Source organism: Meriones unguiculatus, chromosome 11 (genome assembly GCF_030254825.1).
Source record: "Meriones unguiculatus strain TT.TT164.6M chromosome 11, Bangor_MerUng_6.1, whole genome shotgun sequence".
In the NCBI taxonomy this organism is placed as follows: Eukaryota; Metazoa; Chordata; class Mammalia; order Rodentia; family Muridae; genus Meriones; species Meriones unguiculatus.
This window is the reverse complement of record NC_083359.1, coordinates 97,516,111-97,539,620: the sequence shown is the minus strand read 5'-3', so window position 1 is coordinate 97,539,620 and position 23,510 is coordinate 97,516,111. Positions and strand designations below refer to the sequence as shown.

At 39.7% G+C, this 23,510-nt stretch overlaps 1 protein-coding gene across 1 annotated transcript in view; it reads left to right on the top strand.

The window, feature by feature from the left end:
• Positions 1 to 1,788: 1,788 nt before the first annotated feature.
• Positions 1,789 to 23,510, top strand: part of Adss2 (adenylosuccinate synthase 2) — a 33,221-nt gene continuing 11,499 nt past the window's right edge. The window contains exons 1-7 of the mRNA XM_021643858.2: positions 1,789 to 2,246; positions 13,068 to 13,170; positions 13,871 to 13,939; positions 16,102 to 16,152; positions 21,691 to 21,757; positions 22,036 to 22,143; positions 23,221 to 23,302. Of these exons, the coding sequence (XP_021499533.1) occupies positions 2,064 to 2,246; positions 13,068 to 13,170; positions 13,871 to 13,939; positions 16,102 to 16,152; positions 21,691 to 21,757; positions 22,036 to 22,143; positions 23,221 to 23,302 (663 nt within the window). The 5' untranslated portion in view covers positions 1,789 to 2,063. The remainder of the gene's footprint in view (positions 2,247 to 13,067; positions 13,171 to 13,870; positions 13,940 to 16,101; positions 16,153 to 21,690; positions 21,758 to 22,035; positions 22,144 to 23,220; positions 23,303 to 23,510) is intronic.

The following is a 23,510-nucleotide window of genomic DNA, read 5'->3' as shown; positions in this document are numbered from 1 at the left end:
AACATTAGATCAGGTTGGAGAAGTGGCTCACGGCAGTTAAGAGCACTTGCTGCTCTTTCAGAGGATCTGGATTCCTTTCTCAGCGCCTTATCTCAGTGGGTCTCAACCTTCCTAGTGCTGTGACTTTTTAATACAGTTCTTCAGGTTGTTGTGACCTCCAACCATAAAATTATTTCGTTGTTACTTCATCACTGTAATTTTGTGCTGTTATGAATAGTAATGCAGATATCTGACAGGCAGGGTATCTGATATGTGACCCCTGTGAAAGGACTGATTGACTCCCAAAGGGGACCCACAGGGTAAGAACAGCTGTATTACCAGATGGCTCCCCAGGGATCGGAAGCCCTCTGCTGGCCTTCATGAACATGTGCACACATCACATTCACACCCCCTCCCCACACACGCACTCATGCGCCATGCATGGCCCCCCTAATATATATAAATAAGAGATAAGCCCACATTATATAGACAATAAGTTGCTGTGCAAGATTCACAAGACCCCAAAAGGCCCCAGGAGTCAAGTCTGTTGCAAAACACACGAGAATCTTTCTATTACAAACTATAGCTTGGGCTCACACACTTTTACCGCCATGGCGGTTGAGAGCAGAGAGCCTTGCGCTCAGGTTAGGTGGGTGATTTAAAGATTCCGGTCCCCTCCCAGAGTGCCAAAGCAGGGAAATTCCTGCCTGGCAGGCATCTATTAGATGAAACAGAAAAGGGAATGTTGCATTTTCAACTGACTGGCTATAGGAAGGTCCCCAAACTGTTAATGGTCTGGCTTCCCTTGTTTGTCCGTCCTAGGGGTAAAGGGGCTATCTGGGCCAGTTTCCTAGCAACTATATCCCTAGTGGGCAGGAAAAGAATGCAGTGAGGTTGTTTCCTCCTCATAGGTGGCTGGGCGTGTCTCCATGTGTCTGGCCTTTGTTCAAGCTTGTGCTTTAAATCAATACCCCCCCCCCAAAAAAAACAAATTTTTTATTCTTTGGTCTCTCAAGGCATTCTCTGGAACTACTGAGAACAGAACATACAGAAAGCACATTGGCTTACTCAGTCTGCAGAGACTGCCTGAGGTACCATTTCAACTCTCACGAGAAAAGTTGAACTCTATTAGTCTGAAGGTCTAGGCGGAAGAACTCAGTGGTAGAGTATTTGAACTCCTTAAATTACAAGGTTCTGATGATCTCCAATGCTTTAAGAAAGAAAAAACGAAAGGGGTAGAAGAAGAGGAATTCTTTTATAGAAACAATGTATATTATAAAATGCAGTAAGATTGTGGGGATCAAATAACCCAGGCGCATGACGTAGGCAACTGACTCATCCTCTGCGTCTCAGGTACTGCAAAAATGATATCTACATCTCTAGATGTCTTAACGTCCTCCACTTCTACTGGTTTTGAGTTTGCACTTTAAGCTCTTTTTCACTTCCAAATGTATTTGGCTCCATCCCAGCTTTCATATATAAATTCCAGTTTGCGTTTTGTAAGGACATTTCATTCCTTAACAAAACCAAGTCTTTAGACACAGAAAACAAAATTGGCTTTTAGACACCGAAACCCAGCCGACCACGACACCATGGCACTGCTCCTTGGCCGCAGAGCACTGCATGCTGGGAGTTGTAGTCCTACACCCCCCCACGCCCCTCACGGCTCTCACGCCCTTCCGCGCCTCTTGAGTTTGAAAGCACCAAAAGAGGCTGATGGGCGGGACACCGAGGGCGGAGCTCTCCCTAGGCCACGCCTCCTCCCGCTCTCGCGCGGTTCTGCGCTGAGCAGCGCGCCAGGCCGGGGAGAAGGGGTGTGGCCTCGGCCCTGGGGTGGCGGCCGTTGAGGCCGTGGCGCCTGCGGGCGGTGCTGCGGCTCCGGCCTGCGCGAAGTGGTCCCGCCCTGAGCGGGTAGCGGAGCGCGGGGCGGGGCCTGGCGAGAGGGTGGCGGCCCGCAGGGCGGGGGCGGGGCCGGCCTCTGCCTCCTTCTTCCTCCGCATGTGGCTGGCGGCCGCGCAGCAGTTAGGTTCACGCTCTGTTCTCCCGCCGCGTCTCCTCAAGGCTCCTCTGGCCTGACGGGAGCCATGTCGATCTCCGAGAGCAACCCGGCGACCGCCTCCCTGCCCAACGGGGACTGCGGCCGCCCCAGGGCGCGGCCCGGAGGGAACCGGGTGACGGTGGTGCTGGGCGCGCAGTGGGGCGACGAGGGCAAAGGGAAGGTGGTGGATCTGCTCGCGCAGGACGCCGACATCGTGTGCCGCTGCCAGGTGAGGGAAGCCGGGCCCTGGCCGGGGACGCCCGGCGCGGTGAGGTGTCACCTTGAGCCGCGCCCCTCGGGCTGCGAGCCGCGGGGGACCCCTGTCCCGGAGTCTCGGGTGATGCTCGGGTGGCTCCGGAGCAACCTGGAAGATGCGCGATGCTCGAGCTGCATTTCGGGGTCCGGGGACCCGGCTGGCGGTGCGCTGCGAGCGGAGTTGAGGGAGCTACCGCCCGAGGCCTGCTCGGGGCCCCGGCTGTGACCCGGTGAGGACCCAGCGAGACCCGCCCGCCGGGGCGGCCAGGGCCAAGGGAGGGTCCTTTTTTCCGAAATTCCCTGAAATCCAGATTCACCACTGCCCCACCTGCAGGCCTAGGGCATGCAGGACCTCGCCTCCCTCGGTCCACTTTGTTGACATCAGAAGCCGCTGCGGGGCTTTGGGACTGTTTGGTCCTCTGTTGTTTGTTTGTTTTACCCCGGATTCCATAAATTAATATTTAGGGGAGAGCTGTTTTTACTCATCGGTTCTTAAAGAAGGGATCCCCACCAAGTTGAAAAGTGAGCGTGAGGCAAGTAGATACAGAAATTTCTAATCGGATATTTAGAAATATTTGTTTCGGTAACATAAAAAGTTGACTTTCAGGAAATCGAGTGTTTCCTACCCGGAGACACGTGGTTTTTAGTGTTGGCTTTTTTTTTTTTTCTATTAGTCGTTTGCTTTGAAGCAGCCTAGAGGCTAGGCCTTTGTAAAAGCTCTCAGAAAACTGTCTCTCACTTTCAGAATTTAAAATAGATGAGCAATACCCACATTCAAAACAAGGTGCAGTGTTCGAAGTTAATGGCGGCATGTTTAGGTTGTAAGAATAGTTCTTTTTCCTGAAGGTACATGGTTTTGTGTGTTGATGCCTCGCGGTAGGTGGTGTAGGTTAGTCGTGGGACTTGAAGAAGCTTTCTACCTAAAATTGAATCCCATGCAGAAACCGGTCTGTAGAAAGGTGGATGCTTTGACTTGGGCTAGCTTCCTTTTTTAGTGCGGAAACCGATCCTGTCTGTTTCTTAGCTGAGCTAGCTATTGCACCACTACCGCCTTACCACCAATTCTTCTTTTCTGTTTATGTTTCTGGAGCTTGTCTGGCAACATGCATATTTAATGGTGCTCTCACAGGTGTTGGCAAGGAATCCTGACTCACAATGCAGCAGGAAGTGCTGCAACGTCCAGCCTGTACCTTTTCAGTCTTAAAATCAGATCTGGTATGCTGAGCTAGAAAAGCACGGCAAACTCTTGCTGAAAATAAGGATGGGCTTGAGGCCTGCTTGTCTTTTTACTTGGAAATGTCCACAGGTCCAGCTACATTGTAGGTTCTAAGGTTGTAGCCATTGTGGCATTTATCTAAATAGTTTTCAATATGATAAACCCTTTAAAAGTTATAGAATCAGGAGGAGGGCGAGACCGAGAGGAGATGAGGGAGGGGGATACAATCGGGATACAAAATGAATAAATAGTAAAAAAAAAAAAAAAAGTTACTGAATCAGTTTGTAGACTAAAGGTGTTACTATGTTACCAAGAAAGTGTTCTTAAGGGAGGTCATGTATCAGTCCAATCTGCTGCCTTGGAATTTCCAGAGAAATGATTGGGGAGAAGCCAGGCTTCCAAGTGTTAGCCGGGAAAATAAGTGACCAGACTTCCCACACTTATAAACTTTTTACTTACTGCTTAAATAATGCTTACATTTTAAAGAGCCCATCATTAGGATTCTTACTAGACTCATTAGCTGCAAGGAAGTAAAGAATAGACTTAAGCATTTCTCTCTCTTTTTTGGTTTAGTTTAGTTTTTTCGAGACAGGGGTTTTCTGTGTAGTCCTGACTGTCCTGTAACTCACTCTGTAGACCAGGGTGGCCTAAGGCCCACCTGCTTCTGCCTCCCAAGTGCCCTGTGTCACTCTTGACCCTGTAGCATTTCTTTTCTGTGGTGATTCATCTTTGTAATGATTTGACCCTCATTAGTAACCCAGCATCTATTTAATGATGTTCTCCTAGGTTATAACACTGAAGACAGTGTATAGAGTGGAGAAAGCCAATGGTAGGAAAGGAATTTTGAGCTTGGAATGATTTGAGTTTATTTGATAAGTGGAGTTTTAGCTATAAAGAACAAAATTATGTCCCTTTATAGGGAAATGGAGTTGGAGAACACTATGCTATTATTTTTTCATCCAAAGGGAAAATTAAAAAGGACATGAAAGTAGAACTGTCTGGGAAGAGAAAGGGGATTGGAGCAGAGAGGGTAATGAATGTGATCAGAGTACATGATATTCTGTATGAAAGTGTCATAATGAAATCTACCATTTTGTACAATTACTATATGCTAATTAATTATACATTCATACACTTTATATTAATAAAATATATTCTGTTATAGTTTATACACCACCATTTCTCCAGTGTCTGTCTTCTTTCTTTCTTTATATGTATCTGTCTGTCTATCTATCTATCTATCTTATCCACATTTCAAATAGAATCACAAAATAATTCCCTCATAAAATATAGATTGAAATGTAGTTTTAAAGGGGGCAGAGGGATGTTTCCTGTAATTATTATACATTTTAATAAGTATGATACTGGACTGAGAGATGGCTCAGCAGTTAAGAGCACTGTCTGCTCTTCCAGAGGTTCTGAGTTCAGTTCCTAGCAACCACATGGTGTCTCACAACCATCTATAGTGAGATGGTTTACATGCAGATAGAATACTTACATACATAGTAGGTAGGTAGATAGATACCTTTTGGGGAAAAGTAAGTGCAAAACTAATGGCATTTTCATTATTGGAGCACATAAGCCTGTCTTCCGATTCAGGATCATGAACAGTTATATATAAATGTATAGGTACTCCAGATTCATAAATAGGTATGTAGAAGTTGAATCAAAGGGTGGCCATTACTGCTTTGCTGCTTTTAGTTTTAAATCTTTTTTTTTTAACGGAAAGAAGAATAAGTAGAGAACCAGAAGCAGACTGATGATTCATCCAGGAAACACCTATTTTGTATCTGCAGGACAACACTTAGCTGTGCAGTGGAAAACCAGAAAGGCTGAGCCTGTGTCTACAAGAAACTCCTAGTCTAGGAAACCACTGCTGTGTAAACGGATTTGTTGCCAGGGCAGGGCTGAGGAAGGCCAGAGTGTGTGGGAACAGGACAGCACAGAGATACCTTGTTAGGAAACCTTTTACTGTTCCCACTTTCTCCCAGTAAAATACTGTTCTGTTTTGTTTCTTTTATTTTATTAAATAGAAACTACAGAGGTGAGCAGACAGTAGTAGTTTGTATGAGCCCTATTTAGTATTCTTAGGGAATGCAAGGGTGGGGAGCCTGGTTACCATGGAGACATGATTTGCCTATGATCAGGTAAAACTAGATACTGGAATTTGATACTTAGGGTCCAAAGCTTCTTAACTGCGATCCTTAAAGGCAATGCTGTTTCCTACTTTAATTGTGAGTTATTTCATAATGGAAATTTAAGGTATGAGACAAAACCCGAGACTGTCATTCTTTCCACATTTGTGTGTCTGAAACTGAAAGCAACCATAATGGTGAAAGGCTAAGTGGATGTTTTTAATCTTCCAAAGATTTCTTGAACACTTGGGCATCTTTGCTAAAAAGTAATGCAGATGCCTGCATGGTTTTTTGTTTCCCCCTCTCTAGTATGTCCGGTTATGTTGACTAGTTTAATCAATATACTAGTAGAAACTTAAAACAGTCAACTTTGGAATTACAAGCTAATTGAAACCAGTGCTTAAAATGGTGCTTATTGTTGTGAGTTGACAGGTGCATTAGATTTGGTAAAACAGTTCATCTGGAAAAGTGAATATTTGGTACCAAGAAAGTATCATTTGCAGTAAGCATTGACTCAAATTGCCAGGTTCTTGAGTTTGAACACTAGACAAGAAATAGCATTCTTTTTGTTTTTTGCTCTATTCCATAATGAGAAGAACCCCACTCCTTCATCCATTTTGAGCTCTGTTGATTATCGTCATGTCCAGGTATTCAAACAAAGACAAAGAGAAACAGACTATTTTAGAGCCCTAAGGGGTCTGAGAAGTGCCTCTGGGACTTGTGCATTAAATTGTTAGTCCTTGGTACTTGGTCTCTTGCTGTTGTAAAAGAAGATACAATTGTTTTGTGTTCATAACACCGCCAAGAGGTTGCCTTCATCTCTGTCACAGCAGGAACTCACTTAAAGACTTAAAAAGAGAGGAGTAATTTGAAGAAATAGAAAGGCCTAATAGCAAACTAAACTAAGAATGGAGTCATTTTTGCAGACTGATTTCATTTCCTCTCAGCTCCCCCTACCCCTCACCTTTTAAACTTCTCTAGGACCTTTACAGCTTCAGAATTAGAAACCTAGACATGCCAACAGTATTGGATCTGAACTTCTAGTGTCAAGTTTTCCTTGGTGGCTTCTGGTTTCGGAGAGCACAGAAAGAAGAAATATCCAAAGCATTTGTCTTCTGACTTTTTAAAGATCCAATTAGGAAGAAAGGGCTATTCATGGAAAGTCTGAGAACAGTTACAAGATGACTAAGGATTGTTATTGTATCCCTGTATCCTCTAGTGCAGTGCTATTGTCCTGGACACCATAGAAATGTTATTGAAATTCAGCATTTAATCTTATTATGTTTTTATCATTAGAGCAAGATATGAACTCCAAGAGCAAGGGTGTATACTTACTATCTTGTAATGAGCTTGCTTCCTGAATCACATGCATTCTCTGTTACAGATAATGGAAAGAAACTGTAACAAGCAAAGGGAGGTTTTGTCTGGTGGTGACCAGAGCTGCTTCTGGGATCTATCTCAGGAGCGTTTCATAGATTTTAGTACTTCAAATCCCAGCTCTCTGAGGTTGATTGGCTCAGGTTCAGTTACTGTACTTGTCTGGATCTAGCACTGTGGCCAGAGGCATGGTTACTGCAGTTTTGTAAAGGGGGAAGGGGAGAGCTGAACATACTCGCAAAGCTAACCTGGAGTTAACTTCATATGGAATACAAGATAGAAGAAAACATCCAGAAAATTCAGGATTGTTCTTGTTCATAAAATATTTTTTCAACAGTCTCCATAGATCCCTTTTTTGGAACAAATAGTTTTTGCAACCAAATTATTTTGTTATTTCACTTCTAAGGAAAATAAACAGCGAAATTTAGCTATGTATTTTTGTAAAGGCTTAAAAGGATTCATTAGAAACTTGGCTTTTTTACTTTGAGAACAGTTTCTGTTCTGGGTGTTTTTGTTTGTTTATGTTATAATGTTTAGTTATTCCATAGCTCTATGATGTGATACCCAAGTTACTAAGAAGCTCAATTTTTGAAAAAGTTTATTCTTGCTTGTTTTTTGAGTCAGAGCTTCAATCTGTGGCCCAGGCTTTAATTTATCTATCCTTTTGTCTCAGCCTCCTGAATGCTAGAATTGCAGGTTTTTGTCATAATGCTTGACTAAGATATGATTTTATTATTTTTCTGTTTACTTCATGAATATACATATGTATGGTGTGTACTATCTGTGTGCCTGGTACCTGCGAAGGTCAGGCATTGGATCCCTGAGAACTGGAGTTCTATAGGTTGTGAGCTGCCATGTGGGTACTAAGAACCAAGCCAGGTCCTCTTCAAGAATAAGTCCTCTTAACTTTTGAGCCACCTCTGCAGCTGCCTCAGTTACTTTTATCACGGTGACAAAACACCATGACTACTTAGGCAACTTATAAGAGAAAGCATTTAATTTGGCTTATGGTTTCAGAGTCTTTCCTTTTCAATTTAGCCTTAGGCAAATTCTTAGGACAAGGATAAAAGCAGCCACATTCTTTGCCAAAATCTCACAAGAACGCTGTCTAGCCCAGTTGCTGTTATTGTTTGCCCCTGGAACATATTGAGCTGGGCCTCCACACAGTCTGTATAGCTCTCAGCAGTACTCTCTTCCAGTACCCTTCCCATCCTTAATAGGTTAGCTCGTTAAGCTCTGCTCACACCATACATCTGCTTTCCTAGTCCAGAGTCTAAATATCTTCTACATTCTTTCAAAAAGCCACATGGTCAGGTCACAGTAGGCTAGTTCCTGGTATCAATTTCTGTTTTCATTACTTTTTTATCGCCATTACTACCCCATGACCAAAGCAACTTAAAAAAAAAAAAAGAGAGAGAATGTTTAATTTTTTGTATGGTTTTAGAGAGTTAATGTCCTTAATGTCAGAGTGAAGGACTAGCTGAGAGCTCACACTTGATCCTCAACCATGAGGCAGAGTCATGGGGATCTGCCGGATCCTGCCAGCAGAGTCTAACGGTTCCTGAGTGGAGAGTGAGGATTGAAATAATTAAAGCAAGTCACACTATATACAATCGCCTGGAGAGGGCTGTCAGTAAGACTGCAGCGCCAGTTTACTCCACAATTTCCTTTTTATAGGCAAAGCAAAAACAAGTCACATCAATACAAGAATAAAGTATGTTGGGGCTCAGACTTTTTGTTTCTTAATTTTTTGGAGGGAGTGTAGTTATTTCAGACATGCTAGGTTATGTTCAGGTTGGTATGGCCATGGACAAGTTTGTGTATTTTAAATTAAATCTAGGTTAAAAGTGAGGCCATCTGAGGCTTGTCTGGTCATGGAACAGTGGAGTTGTGTTGGAAGTGGCTCCGTGGCCTCTGATAGTTTGCCAGTGAGAGGAGAGGCCATGCTTGGGCAGTGGTACTCCCTTTCAGAACCTCTTTGTTTTGCTGTCTGCTGATGTATGTAGCCTCTCCTTGGATCATCACTATCTGTGTTTAAGGACAGTTGCCTGAGCTCTCAAGGTGAATTTTGCATTTTACATACAATCTATAAATACTTTAGGATAGCATCCAAATAGGCACTTCAGATCTGAATCTTCATCTGTATTTTGTGACTGTGACCTTGTACTGGAACTTATTTCACAGATTACCTCATTAAGAAGCCTCTTATGTGTAAGCTCACCTTACTGTGTTTTAAGATTTTTGTGTCTCAACCCTCTTAAATGGCACTTAGTAAGGAAATTCAAGATTATTCCTGATATTGTTACCATATTCCACATTCAGATAAATTTAAATAATTTACTGAACTGGTTATTTAAAATGGAAGTTAGTATTTCAGTGAGCAAGCTTTGCAGCAAAATGCAATTTAGTCTTTTATAATTGAGCTTTTCCAGCCCAAACTACATATTAACTTGGATGAATTTAGGGAGTAATCTAATTTATCTCCCTGAAATTATTATTCATAACCATCTGCCTTTAAAAAAAATATATATGCCAGTTTTCCTTTCTTGATTGTGGTTGATGTTATCATTACTACCTGTCATGGTAAAATATTAGCTAAGAGAGTAGGCATTTGGCACACAGCATGAACATTTTTATGTAATAATTATAATAATGTGTTTCTTTAAACAAATCATTGACTGAGTGGGGATACTTTTGAGACAGAGTCTTATGTAATATAGCCCAAGCTAGCCTCAGACTCACTACTGTAGATGAGGATGACTCAAATTCTTCTTGCTCTTCCTGCATCGACCTTTGGTTGAGATTGCTGGAGTGCACCACCAGCGGATGATGGATTTTTTTCCCCCATTTGTAAACATTTGTTCTCCTGAGGTGAAAAAGGCTTGCACCCACACATTGTACAGTTTTGCAAAATTACACAGAATTTGAAAATAAGGCTCTTTGTTCATAAATGCAATGGATCTTTGATAACCAGTAATCTGCTGTAAACAATGAAAACAAATTTAAACCACTTAAGAAGATTTTAGAACTCAGCAAATGCATTTCCTTAGGCGACAAAACATCGGAAGAGGAGACTACAGATAAGTGACATTTAGTTATTGGAAGGACACTTAAAAAATAAGTGGAAGGATTCTCCTGCCTACGATGGCTCCTGTCTTTTAATCTAAGTGTTTTAAGAGGTATTGAGATATAATTTACTTTACACTTAATGTCTGGATTTCTAATTGAGGTTCCTGCATTCACAATGTTTGTGACCCAGAGAGTTTCAAATTTCCGGCTTTTAGTTTGTGTCTGAAATGGAAGCTTCGTGGTGTGGAATTTTTCACTAATGGTATCATGCCAGCACATAGAACTTCAGGCTTGGGGGCTTTTGGGATTCAGAATGCATATGCAATCTAGAATAAATAACTGATTGCTTGTCTCAAAATTACCAATACATAGAACATGCAGTAAATATTTATTAAATAATTTAGAATTATTTTAGTAATTAGACAATTTTAGTAATGACAAATTAGCATTTTCTTGGGGATTTAGAAATTTTAATGTGCTTCCTTTTTTAAGAGATTTTTCTTGAAAATTTGAGACATGTTTTTTGAACCATAAGAATCATGATTTTTAGAAAGGCTTGTTGTCCTGTGGGCTAAAGAGATAAAAGTAGAAATAAAAGTTGTGTTATTTCAAAAAGACTAATTTATGATAAATAATGTTCTTTTGGAAATGTAATGTATGTCTTGGGATTCTACCAGAATGGTGACGAATTGTCCTGAGTGTGAAATAATATATACCAGGAAGTTTATGGTAATATTGTTTATAATGACAGGAAACTGGAAACAACTCAAATGCTTTTCATTGTGGGACCAGTTTAATTATCGGGTGTACAGATATAAAAGAATGGAATGTTTTTATTTGCAAGGTTATGGAATGGTCGTTAACAAAACGAAATAAACAAATGTAGTTACCTGTCAATAGATATTTTATTCATCCATAAAGAAGAATGACAAGATTTGCATATACATACATATAGTAATTGTTTTAAATATATGAGAAATAGGAGAATTGACAATTTGGAGAAAGGAACTGAGTTGGGGGAGAAAGTAGGGGAATGAATATAGTCAAAATACATGGTTTGCTGGAAACCCAGTGCTTTTGTTCAGTGAGTATGCAGTAATAAAGAAATTTAAAAGAATAAAGTGTCTGTGTGTGTCCATTAAGTTACTGTGGAGGCCCTGGGTTTGAGTCCTTACACCACAAAACAGCAACAAAACAAAATATATTTTTTTGTTTCTATGTATTTTTAATTCTTTATAATTCTTAATTAATTACAATTTATTTACTTTGTATCTAGGCTGTGGTCCCCTCCCTCTTCTCCTCTCAGTCCTACCCACCCTCCCTCTTCTCCCCCTCTGTCCCTTCCCTAGTCAGCTGATAGAGGAGGTCCTCCTCCCTTCTGTCTGACCCTAGCCTATCAGGTCTCATCAGGACTGGCTGCATCATCTTCCTCTGTGGCCTGGTAAGGCTGCACCCCCAGGGGGAGCTGATCAGAGAGCCAACCACTGAGTTCATGTCAGGGACAGCCCTTGCTCTTATTAAGGAACCCGCTTGGAGACTGAGCAGCTTATAAAAACTTGTGACTGCGTGTCAAGCAGTATATGAGAAAGGCTTCACAATTTTGTTGTGCGTGTGTGTGTGTGTGTGTGTGTGTGTGTGTGTGTTTGCATGCATGCTTGCTTGGTTATATGTTGTTGTTTCCTGTTAAAAAATATGTAATTTTTTGGTTATTAAGTTCACTTTTAGATGTTCTGAAAGCACACTAGAAAACAATGTGGCTGAGATTTGCTTTTTGAAGGTTTAGATTAGGTCATATTTCTTGGTTTGTTGTGGACTTATTGATAACAGTTCAGCAAAAAGTTATATATATATATATATATATATATATATAATATTTTATAATATATAAAATATTTTCTCTTTTTCCTCTTTTGAGACAGGATTTCACTACATAGCCCTGGCTGGTCCTATAACTCATTCTGTAGACCAGACTAACATCGAACTCACAGAGCTCCAACTGCCTTTGCCTCCCAAGTGCTGGCATTAAAGGAATGCGCCACTACCATCCTACCCAAGCAGCCTTGCGATCAGGTTCTCAGGCGGTAGTCCAGTTAAGCATTTAAAAATGTTACACGGTAGTGCTGCTATCTGTTGTAGTCTCTTTGCTGTTTATTCTTCAAAGTTTGTTGTACAATCAAATCAGTTGCTTTGTATTTCCTTGTCTTTTTAATCTGAAAGTTGGATAAATTATGTGGTCACTTAATATTCAGTCTTAATATCTAACTTTTGCAATTCAATATTTGACATGTTACTGTTTATTGACCGTACAGGCATAAACTTTAGAGTAGGAATTTGTCCTTAGCTTTTGACGTAATTCTAAGCATTAAGGAGTCCTCGATACAATGTCTTATAGACAAAGAAGGTTGTACGGATCTGGCACTAATTAAATGTTTAAGATTGATTTCTAAACTAGAGTCTTAGGACAGCCAGTACTGGGAGTTGATTCGGGGCACATCCTAGTTTAAATCCATCTCAGAATACAAATTCCAGATCCAGAATTGCTTGACACACTCAAAGGAGTTAGCTGAGTATTTATATCAATTTACAATAACTACCTCTCACTGTAGATTGTGTGTCTGTGTGTGTGTGTGTGTGTGTGTGTGTGTGTGTGTGTAAAGTATCATGAGTAATTAGATCGATACATGTCCTATATAGGGCCAAACACAGCCTAACAAATTAAATTAGTTGTGCTTTTTCTACCCTTTCTTTCTTAAAAAGGAATATGACTTTGAATTCCCCAAATTCTTGATACTTTCAGAGTAATCACTCAAGTATACTATAGTGGGGAAAGAAAAGAACCAAACAGTTATAATTTTTAGTAAATTAATATATATGACAAACATTTGGGTTTCCTTGGCTTGTATTGACATTTCAGCAAGAGTTAATTAACTCACTTTAGAAAGTTAAGCTATTTACCATATTTATTATCAAGCTCAATTTCCCCATTTTTCTCTTTCAGGGAGGGAATAATGCTGGCCACACGGTTGTTGTAGATTCTGTGGAATATGACTTTCACCTTTTACCTAGTGGAATAATTAACCCAAATGTTACTGCCTTCATCGGTAAGTGTTTAAACTAAACTGTTCATGGACAACCTGGTAGTTTTTCATTATCAAAACTGACTTCACTGACCAGATGATGGTTCCTTGATACCTCACTTATGGCCACGATACCTTATAGGACAGACCTGCTTATCACTTTCTCAGGTCTTTTGCAGAAGTGGGTCCCAGGATATGTACTTTGCAAGCACCTTTGAGAGCATTGTAGCCTTCATTCCATGCAGAAGCGCTGACCGTCCGTCAGTATTTCAAAGACTTTGAACTCTGACTCATTATAGAAATATTCATTCCAAACCCTTACACAATCTGATGATCTGAATTCTTTTGTTTTTAAAATACTCATGACACACTAAATTAATTTTGTGATCACTTGCAGAGTGTGATTCTGAAAGACATTGGTCTAGACCATAACCAGCTGAACCCTTAGCTTTTTTCAGAACATGATTCATTTGTTTCAAAGAAATTCTAAGATATTTTGAATGTAATTTTAGAGTTCTATATACCTTACCATTTATCCATATTATAAACTGTGAATAATTTCTATGGCAATTCCTTAATAAAATGCAATGGCCTGTTAATGAATGTAACGTGTTCTTCTGTTCAAAATTGATGGTTATTATAGATGTCTACATTTTAACATTTATATGTATGTCTATATTATAATTACAGGTGTTTAAGGTGGAGGATTATTTGTTTCTTTTAGGAAATGGAGTGGTAATTCATCTTCCTGGATTGTTCGAAGAAGCGGAGAAAAATGTTCAAAAGGGGAAAGGTACGGATGAATCAGTCTAACTATGATGAGTGTTTTATACAGTTTCATTAAGAGCTCATGCCAGATAAACTGAGTATTTGTCATGTACTTAGAATTTTCAGATTATTATAGTACACATTTTTAGTTTAAATTTCATTCCTTATAGTTACTATGTTTGTTTGTTTGTTTGTTTCCAGTTTTTTCAGACAGGTTTCTCTGTGTAGCCTTGGCTGTCCTGGACTTGCTTTGTAGACCAGGCTGGCCTTGAACTCAGAGATCCACTTGCCTCTATCTTTTGAATGCTGGGATTAAAGGTGTGCAATGTCTATAGTTACTACTTCTAAAACAAGGAAAACTTCCTCAAAATAAATCCTTGTGAAGGTACCAAGTCTTTGATGTGTTCATCACTTACACACTTGATCTTAAGGTAGCTAGAGTGACAATGTGCTTACTACCAGCTCTTGGAGTGCCAGAACGTTTTCTGGACCATATTTCTGCAGATTTGAGGAGAATTTTCTTTTTTCCTCCTAGCAAAGGAATGCTTTTCCTATTTGCACTGACCTGAAAAGAAACATCCATGAGTCCTGCTTTAACTGTCTATCAGTGGGTGTGCTCATTAGGGTGGGAGGGAATCAACAAGGCAAGTAATACAAAGTTAAGGAAAATCCTTACTACAGTTTCCCTCAAGATGAGCTCAGATTTAAAAGCTCTTTTTATCTTGTTTGAGATGTTGTTGAGTTCTAAACAGTCTTGTCCTTGTGTTCCTAGATTACAGTGTCTGGAACTCTGGCCCCCACTGCCTCTGTTGCCGACCCTCCCCTTTTTTAATCCATGTTCCAATCCCTAATCCTTGCTATCCTAATTCTCGAACTGTTCTTCATCTCATTGACTGATCTTGCCATGCCTGCTTATCACACCGAGTGATAATGAGATAGATATCTGCACCTCACTTGGTGAACCCACTTTTTTTTTTAAGTTTCTTTGTAATGTTTTTCTTATAATGTCCCCTATACCAGGGGTTCTCACCTGTGGGTTACAACCCTTTTTGGGGGGTCCGATGACACTTTCACAGGGGTCACTTTTAAGAAAACAGAGATATTTACACTACAGTGTATAACAGCAAAATTATAGTTATGAAGCAACAAAAATAATTTTGTGGTTTGGGGATACCTGCAACTTGAGGAATTGTATTAAAGGGTCACAGCATTAGGAAGGTTGAGAACCACTACAGCCAACTGAGAATACATGTTTACACATCGAAAGCAACTGCAGGGGAGCTTCTAGTTCTGGTTGGTCCTGAGCCCGTCACCTCTGGTACAGTACCTGCGGTGGTCCACTGCAGATGCCAGCCTTTAATCTATGCAGAATCGGATGGTGGCTGTTGTCAAAGGTAACGAGTGATTTTGAATATTTTGAAAACAATGTTTGAAACCTGATTTTTTTGTGCTGGAGACTGAAGCTAGATGCTTGCACATGACAGGCAAAGGCAGTATCATTGGGGTAGTTTCTTAGCTCTTGCACCTGATTTTAATGTCCACGTGTCAGTTTTGAAAGCATTTTATCCTAAGAACACATAATGTATTAATGTACTAGTATAACAAAAACTACTTTTGAATGTGTCAATTCCTCCACCAGCCATTTCCCCCTAATTTACTAGATGGTGAGACCCAGGCACGAAAGTTCACAGCCCCTGCTCTTGGTAGCTTATGGTTTCGTGGGGAGATGCATCTATCTCATTACTACTCAGGGTGCTAAGTGTAGTGATCTACAATACTTTGGAGAAATAATAAGTTTCATTATTTTGTCTAGTCAGATTTCATGACTCTTTTGGTAAGGGTGCCATTACTAGAACCAACTTCCTTTTAAATTTCCCCCTTGTACATACTGATCCCTCTACCTATGTCCTGCTGTTTTCTTTTGGGGGTTCTCAGGAGTATTTTATTGAATGTAACTGCCTTGAGACAGAAACCATTTAGAACAAAGCATCTGGAGATAAGAGCATGAATGAGCTGTGTGTTAAGAAGACCAGTGGCGGACTTGATAAGCTTGATGCTTCCCGTGCAGAAGAAAAGATACAAGCATGATTGCTTCAGTAAAAATGGTCTTAGAAGTTCCGTTCATAAAGAAATTAAGTCTTAAAAATTGTTACACCAAATTTGATAAAGTGTATCTTTTTTTCCTAGGTCTGGATGGCTGGGAAAAGAGGCTTATCATATCGGACAGAGCGCATATTGGTATGGAGGCCATGCTGCATTTATTTATTTATTTATTTATTTGTTTATTCATCCATTTATTTATTTATTTATTTAATAATTATTTTATTTTACTTACATTGGTTTTCTGCCTTCATGTCATATCTGTGTGAGGGTGTCAGATCCCCTTGAACTGGAATTATAGACAGTTATGAGCTGCCATGTGGGTACTGGGATTTGAACCTGAGTCCTTTGGAAGAGCAGCCAGCCAGTGCTCTTAACCACTGAGCCACCTCTTCAGCCCCTTGTATTTATAACTGCCTTTTAATCAAATGTATTAAGTGAAAACATTTAGTAGTGGATTATGTCTTATTTGTTTATGGATTGTAGTTGAAGTTAAAATACATAAGATCTCGATTTTTTGTTGTTGTTTTGACAAGGACTAGATTGAAATATAACTATTTCTGAAGACAATGGTAGCTAAGAGAATGAGTAACATTAGTATTCTGTGATAGCTTTAATCATTAAAGAATAAATCATATCAAAATACAAAGCATTTATTTGTATGTGTCAACATTCCTGTAAGAGGGCATTTGCTGTTTGACAAGTTTTTGGAATGACTGAAGATGTGATGAATCCTTCAGACTAGTCTTCTTAAGAGCGGTGGCTATAGACCAAGAGAGAGCTTTGGTACAGAACTGAAGCTGTTAAAATATTTTTATATGCTGAGAGAGTAGCTAAAATTTTAGCATTTTGTTTTTGTTCTCTCTCTTTCTCTTTCTCTGTTTCTCTTGTCTCTCTGTTTTTTGTTTAGTCTAGTCTGACCTGGAACTCACACTATAGACCAGGCCGGCCTCAAATTCAGAGATTCTTCTGCCTCTGCCTCCCAAATGCTGGGATTAAAGGCAGGTGCCCCCACCCTCTGGCTCATTGTTCCCTTTTTAAAAGGTCTCAAAGTGGAAATCAAGTGGTAGTGTCACTGCAGAACAGCCTTGTATTTCAGCCTTGTGCGTCACCTCAGTAACTCAGTAAAATAATGGTGAAACTGCTCAGCCAGTAAAAGTGTTTGCCTCGTAAGCCTGTGACCTGAGTTCCTTGGAATATGTGCCAATTCATGCATATTACACAAACATTAATAAAGTGAAAATAAAATAACTTTTTGATGAAAAACTATACTGAAGTAACATGAAGTTTTTATATGAAAAATATCATCTTTCCCATTATATTGTTCACCAAGGACTTTTTAATGTATAAAATCTAAAAAGAGCAAATTTGTGCTACTATTGTAAAGCATTTTATATCAATAGTATCCTGTATGTTTTTGAATGGGGCTCTTCTCACTATTCTGTATTTGAGACTTAAATAGCTCTTGGTATGACTAGTGCAACATTTCAATTACTTTGCTATTTTCAAAAGCTCAAGGTCGGGTTCTCTGCACAAAGCTTTAAGTTCATCACGTTGTCTGAGAGTGCAATGTGCATATTTAGTAAGTTACTTTAGTGCTTTAGACTGCCAGAAAAAAGTGGGGCTGGAAGAATGGTGCGAAGGTATCAGAGGTCCCTTCTTTTTGGCTTTGAATCAAAGTCTTGCTAAGTTTCCAGGTTGGCCTGGAACTCACTGTATTTTTCAATCCGGCCTCAAATATGTGCTCCTCCAATCCTTTTCTCTCACCCTTCTGTCCTAACACAATTTGCCATCAGATGAAATCTCAGGCTGTTCCGCTAGCATGCTTCCATTGGTTTGTCCAGGCTCTCCTGCTGTTGCCGTTCATGTCAACATTACACTATAAGCTGAATACAGAGTCAGCATTTTGCTTTTGAATAGTATATTTTTTTTCAAAGAATTTTGAAACTCTTTGAAAAATTTTAAAATGATGAAGATGCTATGCAGTTCTAAAAATACTGAAGCAGGGGCTGACGAGATGACCCAGTGGCTAAAGAGTGTTCATTGCTAAGAACCTGGGTCTGAATCTCAGCCCCCACATGGTTCAGAACTGTTTGGACCTTCCAGGGGAGTTGATGCTGTCTTCTAACCTTTGGGCACTAAGCATACACGCAGGCAAAACACACATTAAAATAAAATCACCAAATAATAATAAAAAAGTCAAGCAACTGAATGCAGAATTTTTTACATCATACTGACGTAGTTATTAATAAGAAAGATGCTTATTACAGAGTGGCCTGAGAAATGGCTAGATGACTTAAATATTATAGGCATCTGAAATCCAGATTTGTTGGTTTGTTTGTCCTTTTATTCATGTATTGAGTACCTATGTTGTGCTAGACATGATAGCAGGCGCTGAACACTCAAGAGTGTTAGAAAAGACAATATTTAAAAAACTTTTTAGTGGAGATTATAGTACAGTAGCGAACACAATGTATAGGATAAATATGTACTGAATGTGCTGTGGCAGAGTACTGAGTGAAGCCTTGTATCAGAAAAGCAGTTGGCAGTTGGGGAGCGGCAGTAGGAACAGGTTACTTTTAGATAAAGTACCTGGGAGATGAGGCGCGAGAACGCAAGCAGGCTGGATTTCAAGTTACACCGAATACGTTCTATCACTAAGTGTGTTGATAAAGCTTAATATAAGGCTGGGGGGTAGTTCAGTGGTAGAAGGTGCTGAGTAATTGATAGTATCAAATGCTTACATAAGAAAAACTCAACCAAATTTGTAACAATTCTTTTACAGTGGTGCTAATGAAGCTGCTAAGGATGTACAGCTAGTCTTTCATCTTAAAAAGTAGACTAAATTCTCAAGGTCATTTTTTTCTTTAATGTCTAGAACCATAGAAAACGGAAGCAATATTCAAAACAATTTCAGAGAGAGTAATCAAAAGTAATTGGAAACCATAAAGGTTCTACACCATGAAAGTAATCTAATTACACCAATAGCTTGGGCCTAGTTGCCTTTTTAACTTGTCTGATAATGGAAAATAAATATTTAAATGCAAATGCTTTTTTTTTGTTGCTTGTTTTGTTTTTTTGAGACAGGGTTTCTCGTGATCCTCCTGCCTCTGCCTCCTTCAGCAAATCCTACCGGTGTGCGCCACCACAACCGGCTGAGACAGGTTTCTCTATGTAACCTTGGCTGTCCTGGACTCCCTTTGTAGATCAGGCTGGCCTTGAACTCACAGAGATCCACCTGCCTCTGCCTCCCAGAGTGCTGGGATTACAGGCGTGCACCACCTGGCACAAATGCTTTTTTATGCAGAAGATATTGTAAGGCGTACTCGTAATACCTCAGTCATATTATAACTGATTTGCAAAATTGGGGTTTAATGAAACAACTCTTAGAAATAATTCTGGCAGGGCTGGAGAGATAGCTCAGGAGTTAAGAGCACTAGCCCTTCTTCCAGAGGTCCTGAGTTCAATTCCCAGCAACCACATGGTGTGGCTCACAACCCTCTATAATGAGATCTGGTGCCCTCTTCTGGCGTGCTGGTGTACATGCAGGCAGAACATTGAATACATAATAAGTAAATCTTTAATAATTTTGGCTCCTGAAATAACTTAGAAAGGCTATTGTTTGGGCAACAGGACAGGAACATGGTAATAAACTAATCATATGTTAGCAGTTTGAAGTACAATATAATATACACAGAAATTCACAGAAAACATATATAATATGCTCAATCACTATAGACTTTGAAATATAGAGGCTCCTAAGTGCCTGTAAAAATTGCTCTGATGATTTTTCTGAGTCATTATATGTTCCCATTGATGAAAGTGACCCCAGCTTTTACATCTCTTACTGATTAATTCTGACATTCGATATAAACCTGACTTTATTTTAAATTATAGTCTGTACTATCTTTTGCATCTGGTTGCCACTGAAGAGTCTGCCTGTTATGTTACAATTCTATTGTTATTACTTCTTGAAGTAAAAGTTTTCCTTTAAAAAATAATTGTTCCCTAGAATCCTATTATGAATATACAAAAACTTAATCCCCTTTACTATTGATGAACATTGAGTTTTTCTAGTATTGGCCTATTGAAAATAGCATTACTGTGACATTCTTACAGCTATCATTTACTATGCAATAGTCCAGTATAATTTTTAAGGATGCTCTGTGGTACTGAGACATGTATTTATTCACACTGCAAATTCAGCATCTGTGATATAACTCCTGTATAAAAAATTGTCAAAACTCACTTACTAAGCTTTCCAGAGAAAACTGGAAAACTCATACAAAGCTCTAAATTTACCTTGCCAAGCAGGCCCACAGGTCGGGCTACCCTTGCAGCTGTGCTTGTCTCAAGCAGGGATTAGGAGAACAACACTTCCTGCATAGCTTGGAGGCTCAGGCTAGTGAGAGGGCAGTTTCAGTCCAGGTTTTTATCAAAATTTTCTAGTTTCTATAACTAACGTGTATCTTCTCTTCTTTTGTTTTTTTTTTTTTCGAGTTAGGGTTTCTCTGGGTAACAGCCCTGGCTTACTGGAGCTCACTCTGGGACTAAGCTGGCCCGGAACTCACAAATATCTGCCCGCCTCTGTCTCCCAAGTGCTGGATTAAAGACATGCACCACCACTGCCCAGCTAATATTTATCTTCTGCTGCTTTTAAGTTGTTCTTTTACAAATGCTTTCCCTGATTCTGAAAACTCAATCATTGTAACATTTACATATTTTAACTTATTTATTTTGGAATAATAGTATAGTTGGTAGTAAGAAATAGAGGCATGATATGCTAAAATCTTCAAATTGTATACCTAAAACTGACGACTTTTATAGTCTGTTAATTATAAAGTTGTTTAAAAAAACAAAAACCAAGTAAATAAACTTGAGTCAGAAGTTCAGAGAGCAAAACCCTCCCTAGGCTTGCCAGTCTATAAGCTGCTTATACGGTCAGTTAGTAAATCTTTGAGCACTGTGCTGGTACAGACATGAACTGCAAACTGACACTGTCCTGCTCAGGGAGGGCGAGTGCGTGTGTAGGCGTAGTTAGAGGCACACTGCATGGGAAGCTTAGAGTTGTCAGGGACTGCTGGTGTCAGCACAAGAGTGTTTCCACGTAAGGACTTCTTAAGAATTTCGAAGACAAGGGAGCGGTGGCTTGTTTGTCTTGACAAGACATTTTTGGATGCATTTAAAGAATTTGGATTCCATGTCCAAGAGTGGAAAGAGGCATGCAGAACAGAGTGTGGTTTTAGTGAGAGGTGATGGGAAGAGGGGGTATCACAGTGTACCTTAGGCTCCTAGAGTCCAGAGTGGAAAGGTGTAGAGCGTGGCGGTGGCAATCTTTGTAGATTGGACTTTATTGAATTTTAGGTTAGGGTGTTCTAAAATTAGCCTATTTTCTTTTTCTTCTTTTTTACTTTCTTCATACACTTAGTAATCCAGGCTGGCCTGGGTCTTACCACATAGCCCAGGCTGGCCTCAAACTTGTTGAAGTCCTCCTGCCACAGCCTGTTTAGTGCTGAAGTAACAAGTATAAGCTGACATTACTGAGTTTAGAAACATATCTATAATTTGTCATAAGCAAGGTTGGAAGGACCTCTAATCTCAGTAATTTGGAGTGGAATGTTTTTCCTTGCATGTTATCTTTGTTTCAGTAACAACTGTGGTTTGATTTCTCCTCAGTGTTTGACTTCCACCAAGCAGCTGATGGCATCCAGGAACAGCAGAGACAAGAGCAAGCAGGAAAAAAGTATGATTGATAGAATATATGTTTTTATATCGTTTGAGTAAATCTACATCCTTATATATAAATTCTGAGCCAGAAATAAACAAAATAACACAAAAACCCGTATAAGAATATTTTGCTCAGGTATCAAAGAAAAACAGCTAAATTATGCAAATAAACTTGCAGGAAATTGCTCAAATAGGAAACAATCATTTGTAATTTTCTTCTTTGGAAAGATCACAAGACCACAAGACTTACATCTTCCTTGTGTAACTTGAAGCTTGTTCTGGTTTATTTTTAAGTTTGGGCACCACGAAAAAGGGCATTGGCCCAGTGTATTCCTCCAAAGCTGCTCGGAGTGGACTCCGAATGTGTGATCTTGTTTCTGACTTCGATGGCTTCTCTGAGAGGTAAAAGATTTTTCAAAATTACAAACAAACCCCAGAATTTTAAAACCCAGAGTATGAAATTGTAGCATCAGTATTTCAGATTTACCTCCCGAAAAACACCCTGATGATTGTGTTGGAATGGTACCCTAAGGAGCATGTGAGGACTGACATGTGAACTGGACTCCTGTGAAAGGAGATGTCACCAGTGTGCCATTCCTGATGTGCTCACCACGTGCTGGGGTCTCATCCCTGGCATTTCAGGTTCAGGGGCGCCAGTATGTCTCCACCCAGAAGTAATTAGCCTTCCAGGTCCTGGGAAATTTTTTGGATACATCTTTTAAAGTAGAAATGCTATACTGACATATTCTTTATAGAATGATTTTCATGGAAAATGTAGTTGTTTATTTGCACTGACAGGCCATGACACTGGAGAGTCTTAGGCATAATCGCTGCTGTCTAATGTCGTGTAGACTACTCGCTTTCATTTTCTTATACAGCAGGGTGTAATTCGAGTCTTTTGTATTTTCAGATCACACTTATTCTTTCCTTTTTTTCTCCCAACTATACACATCACCCTGATTATATTTTCTTTTATATGTGAAAATGTATCTTGAGTGTATAATTTATTCATGTTTATCTCCTTCATTAAAAAAATATATTTTTAAATATATTTTCAAAACCCTGTCTCTAAAAGCCAATATATATGTTTATATACATATATGTGTGTTTTTGAAACTCAAAAAGCCAAAATATACATACACACACACACACATATGGATATATATATGTATGTATATATACACATGTTTTTAAGACAGGGTTTCTCTATGTAATAGCCCTGGTTATCCTAGACTTTGTAGACCAGGCTGGTCTCGAACTCACAGAGATCCGCCTGCCTCTGCTTCCTGAGTACTGGGATTAAAGGTGTGAGCCATCATACCCTGCTCTGCCGTCAAATTTTATTTCTTCGAAAGTAACTTGTTTCACAACTAATTTGCTTTTAATGCCATTTCTAAGGCACAGACATCACTTACCTTGGATGATATTGTTTGAAGTATTCCTTAACATAGTTAATGCCATGATCTGTTTATTTCTCAGGTTCAAAGTTCTAGCTAACCAGTACAAATCTATATATCCTACTTTGGAAATAGACATTGAAGGTGAATTACAGAAACTCAAGGTAATGCTTTTTTAGCTAAGTGATGTGCCTGCCAAACTGAAGCTTGGGTTTTTCATATTTTGTGTATTAACTAGTGGCAAGTGATTCTTGGACATAGCATGTTTGGGTGATTTCACACAGTTTGATCTACTGGAATACGGGGTGGGGAAAGGAATGGTATGTGAAAATAGCCAGATCGTGGATCTCAGATGCACTTGCAGGAAACGTA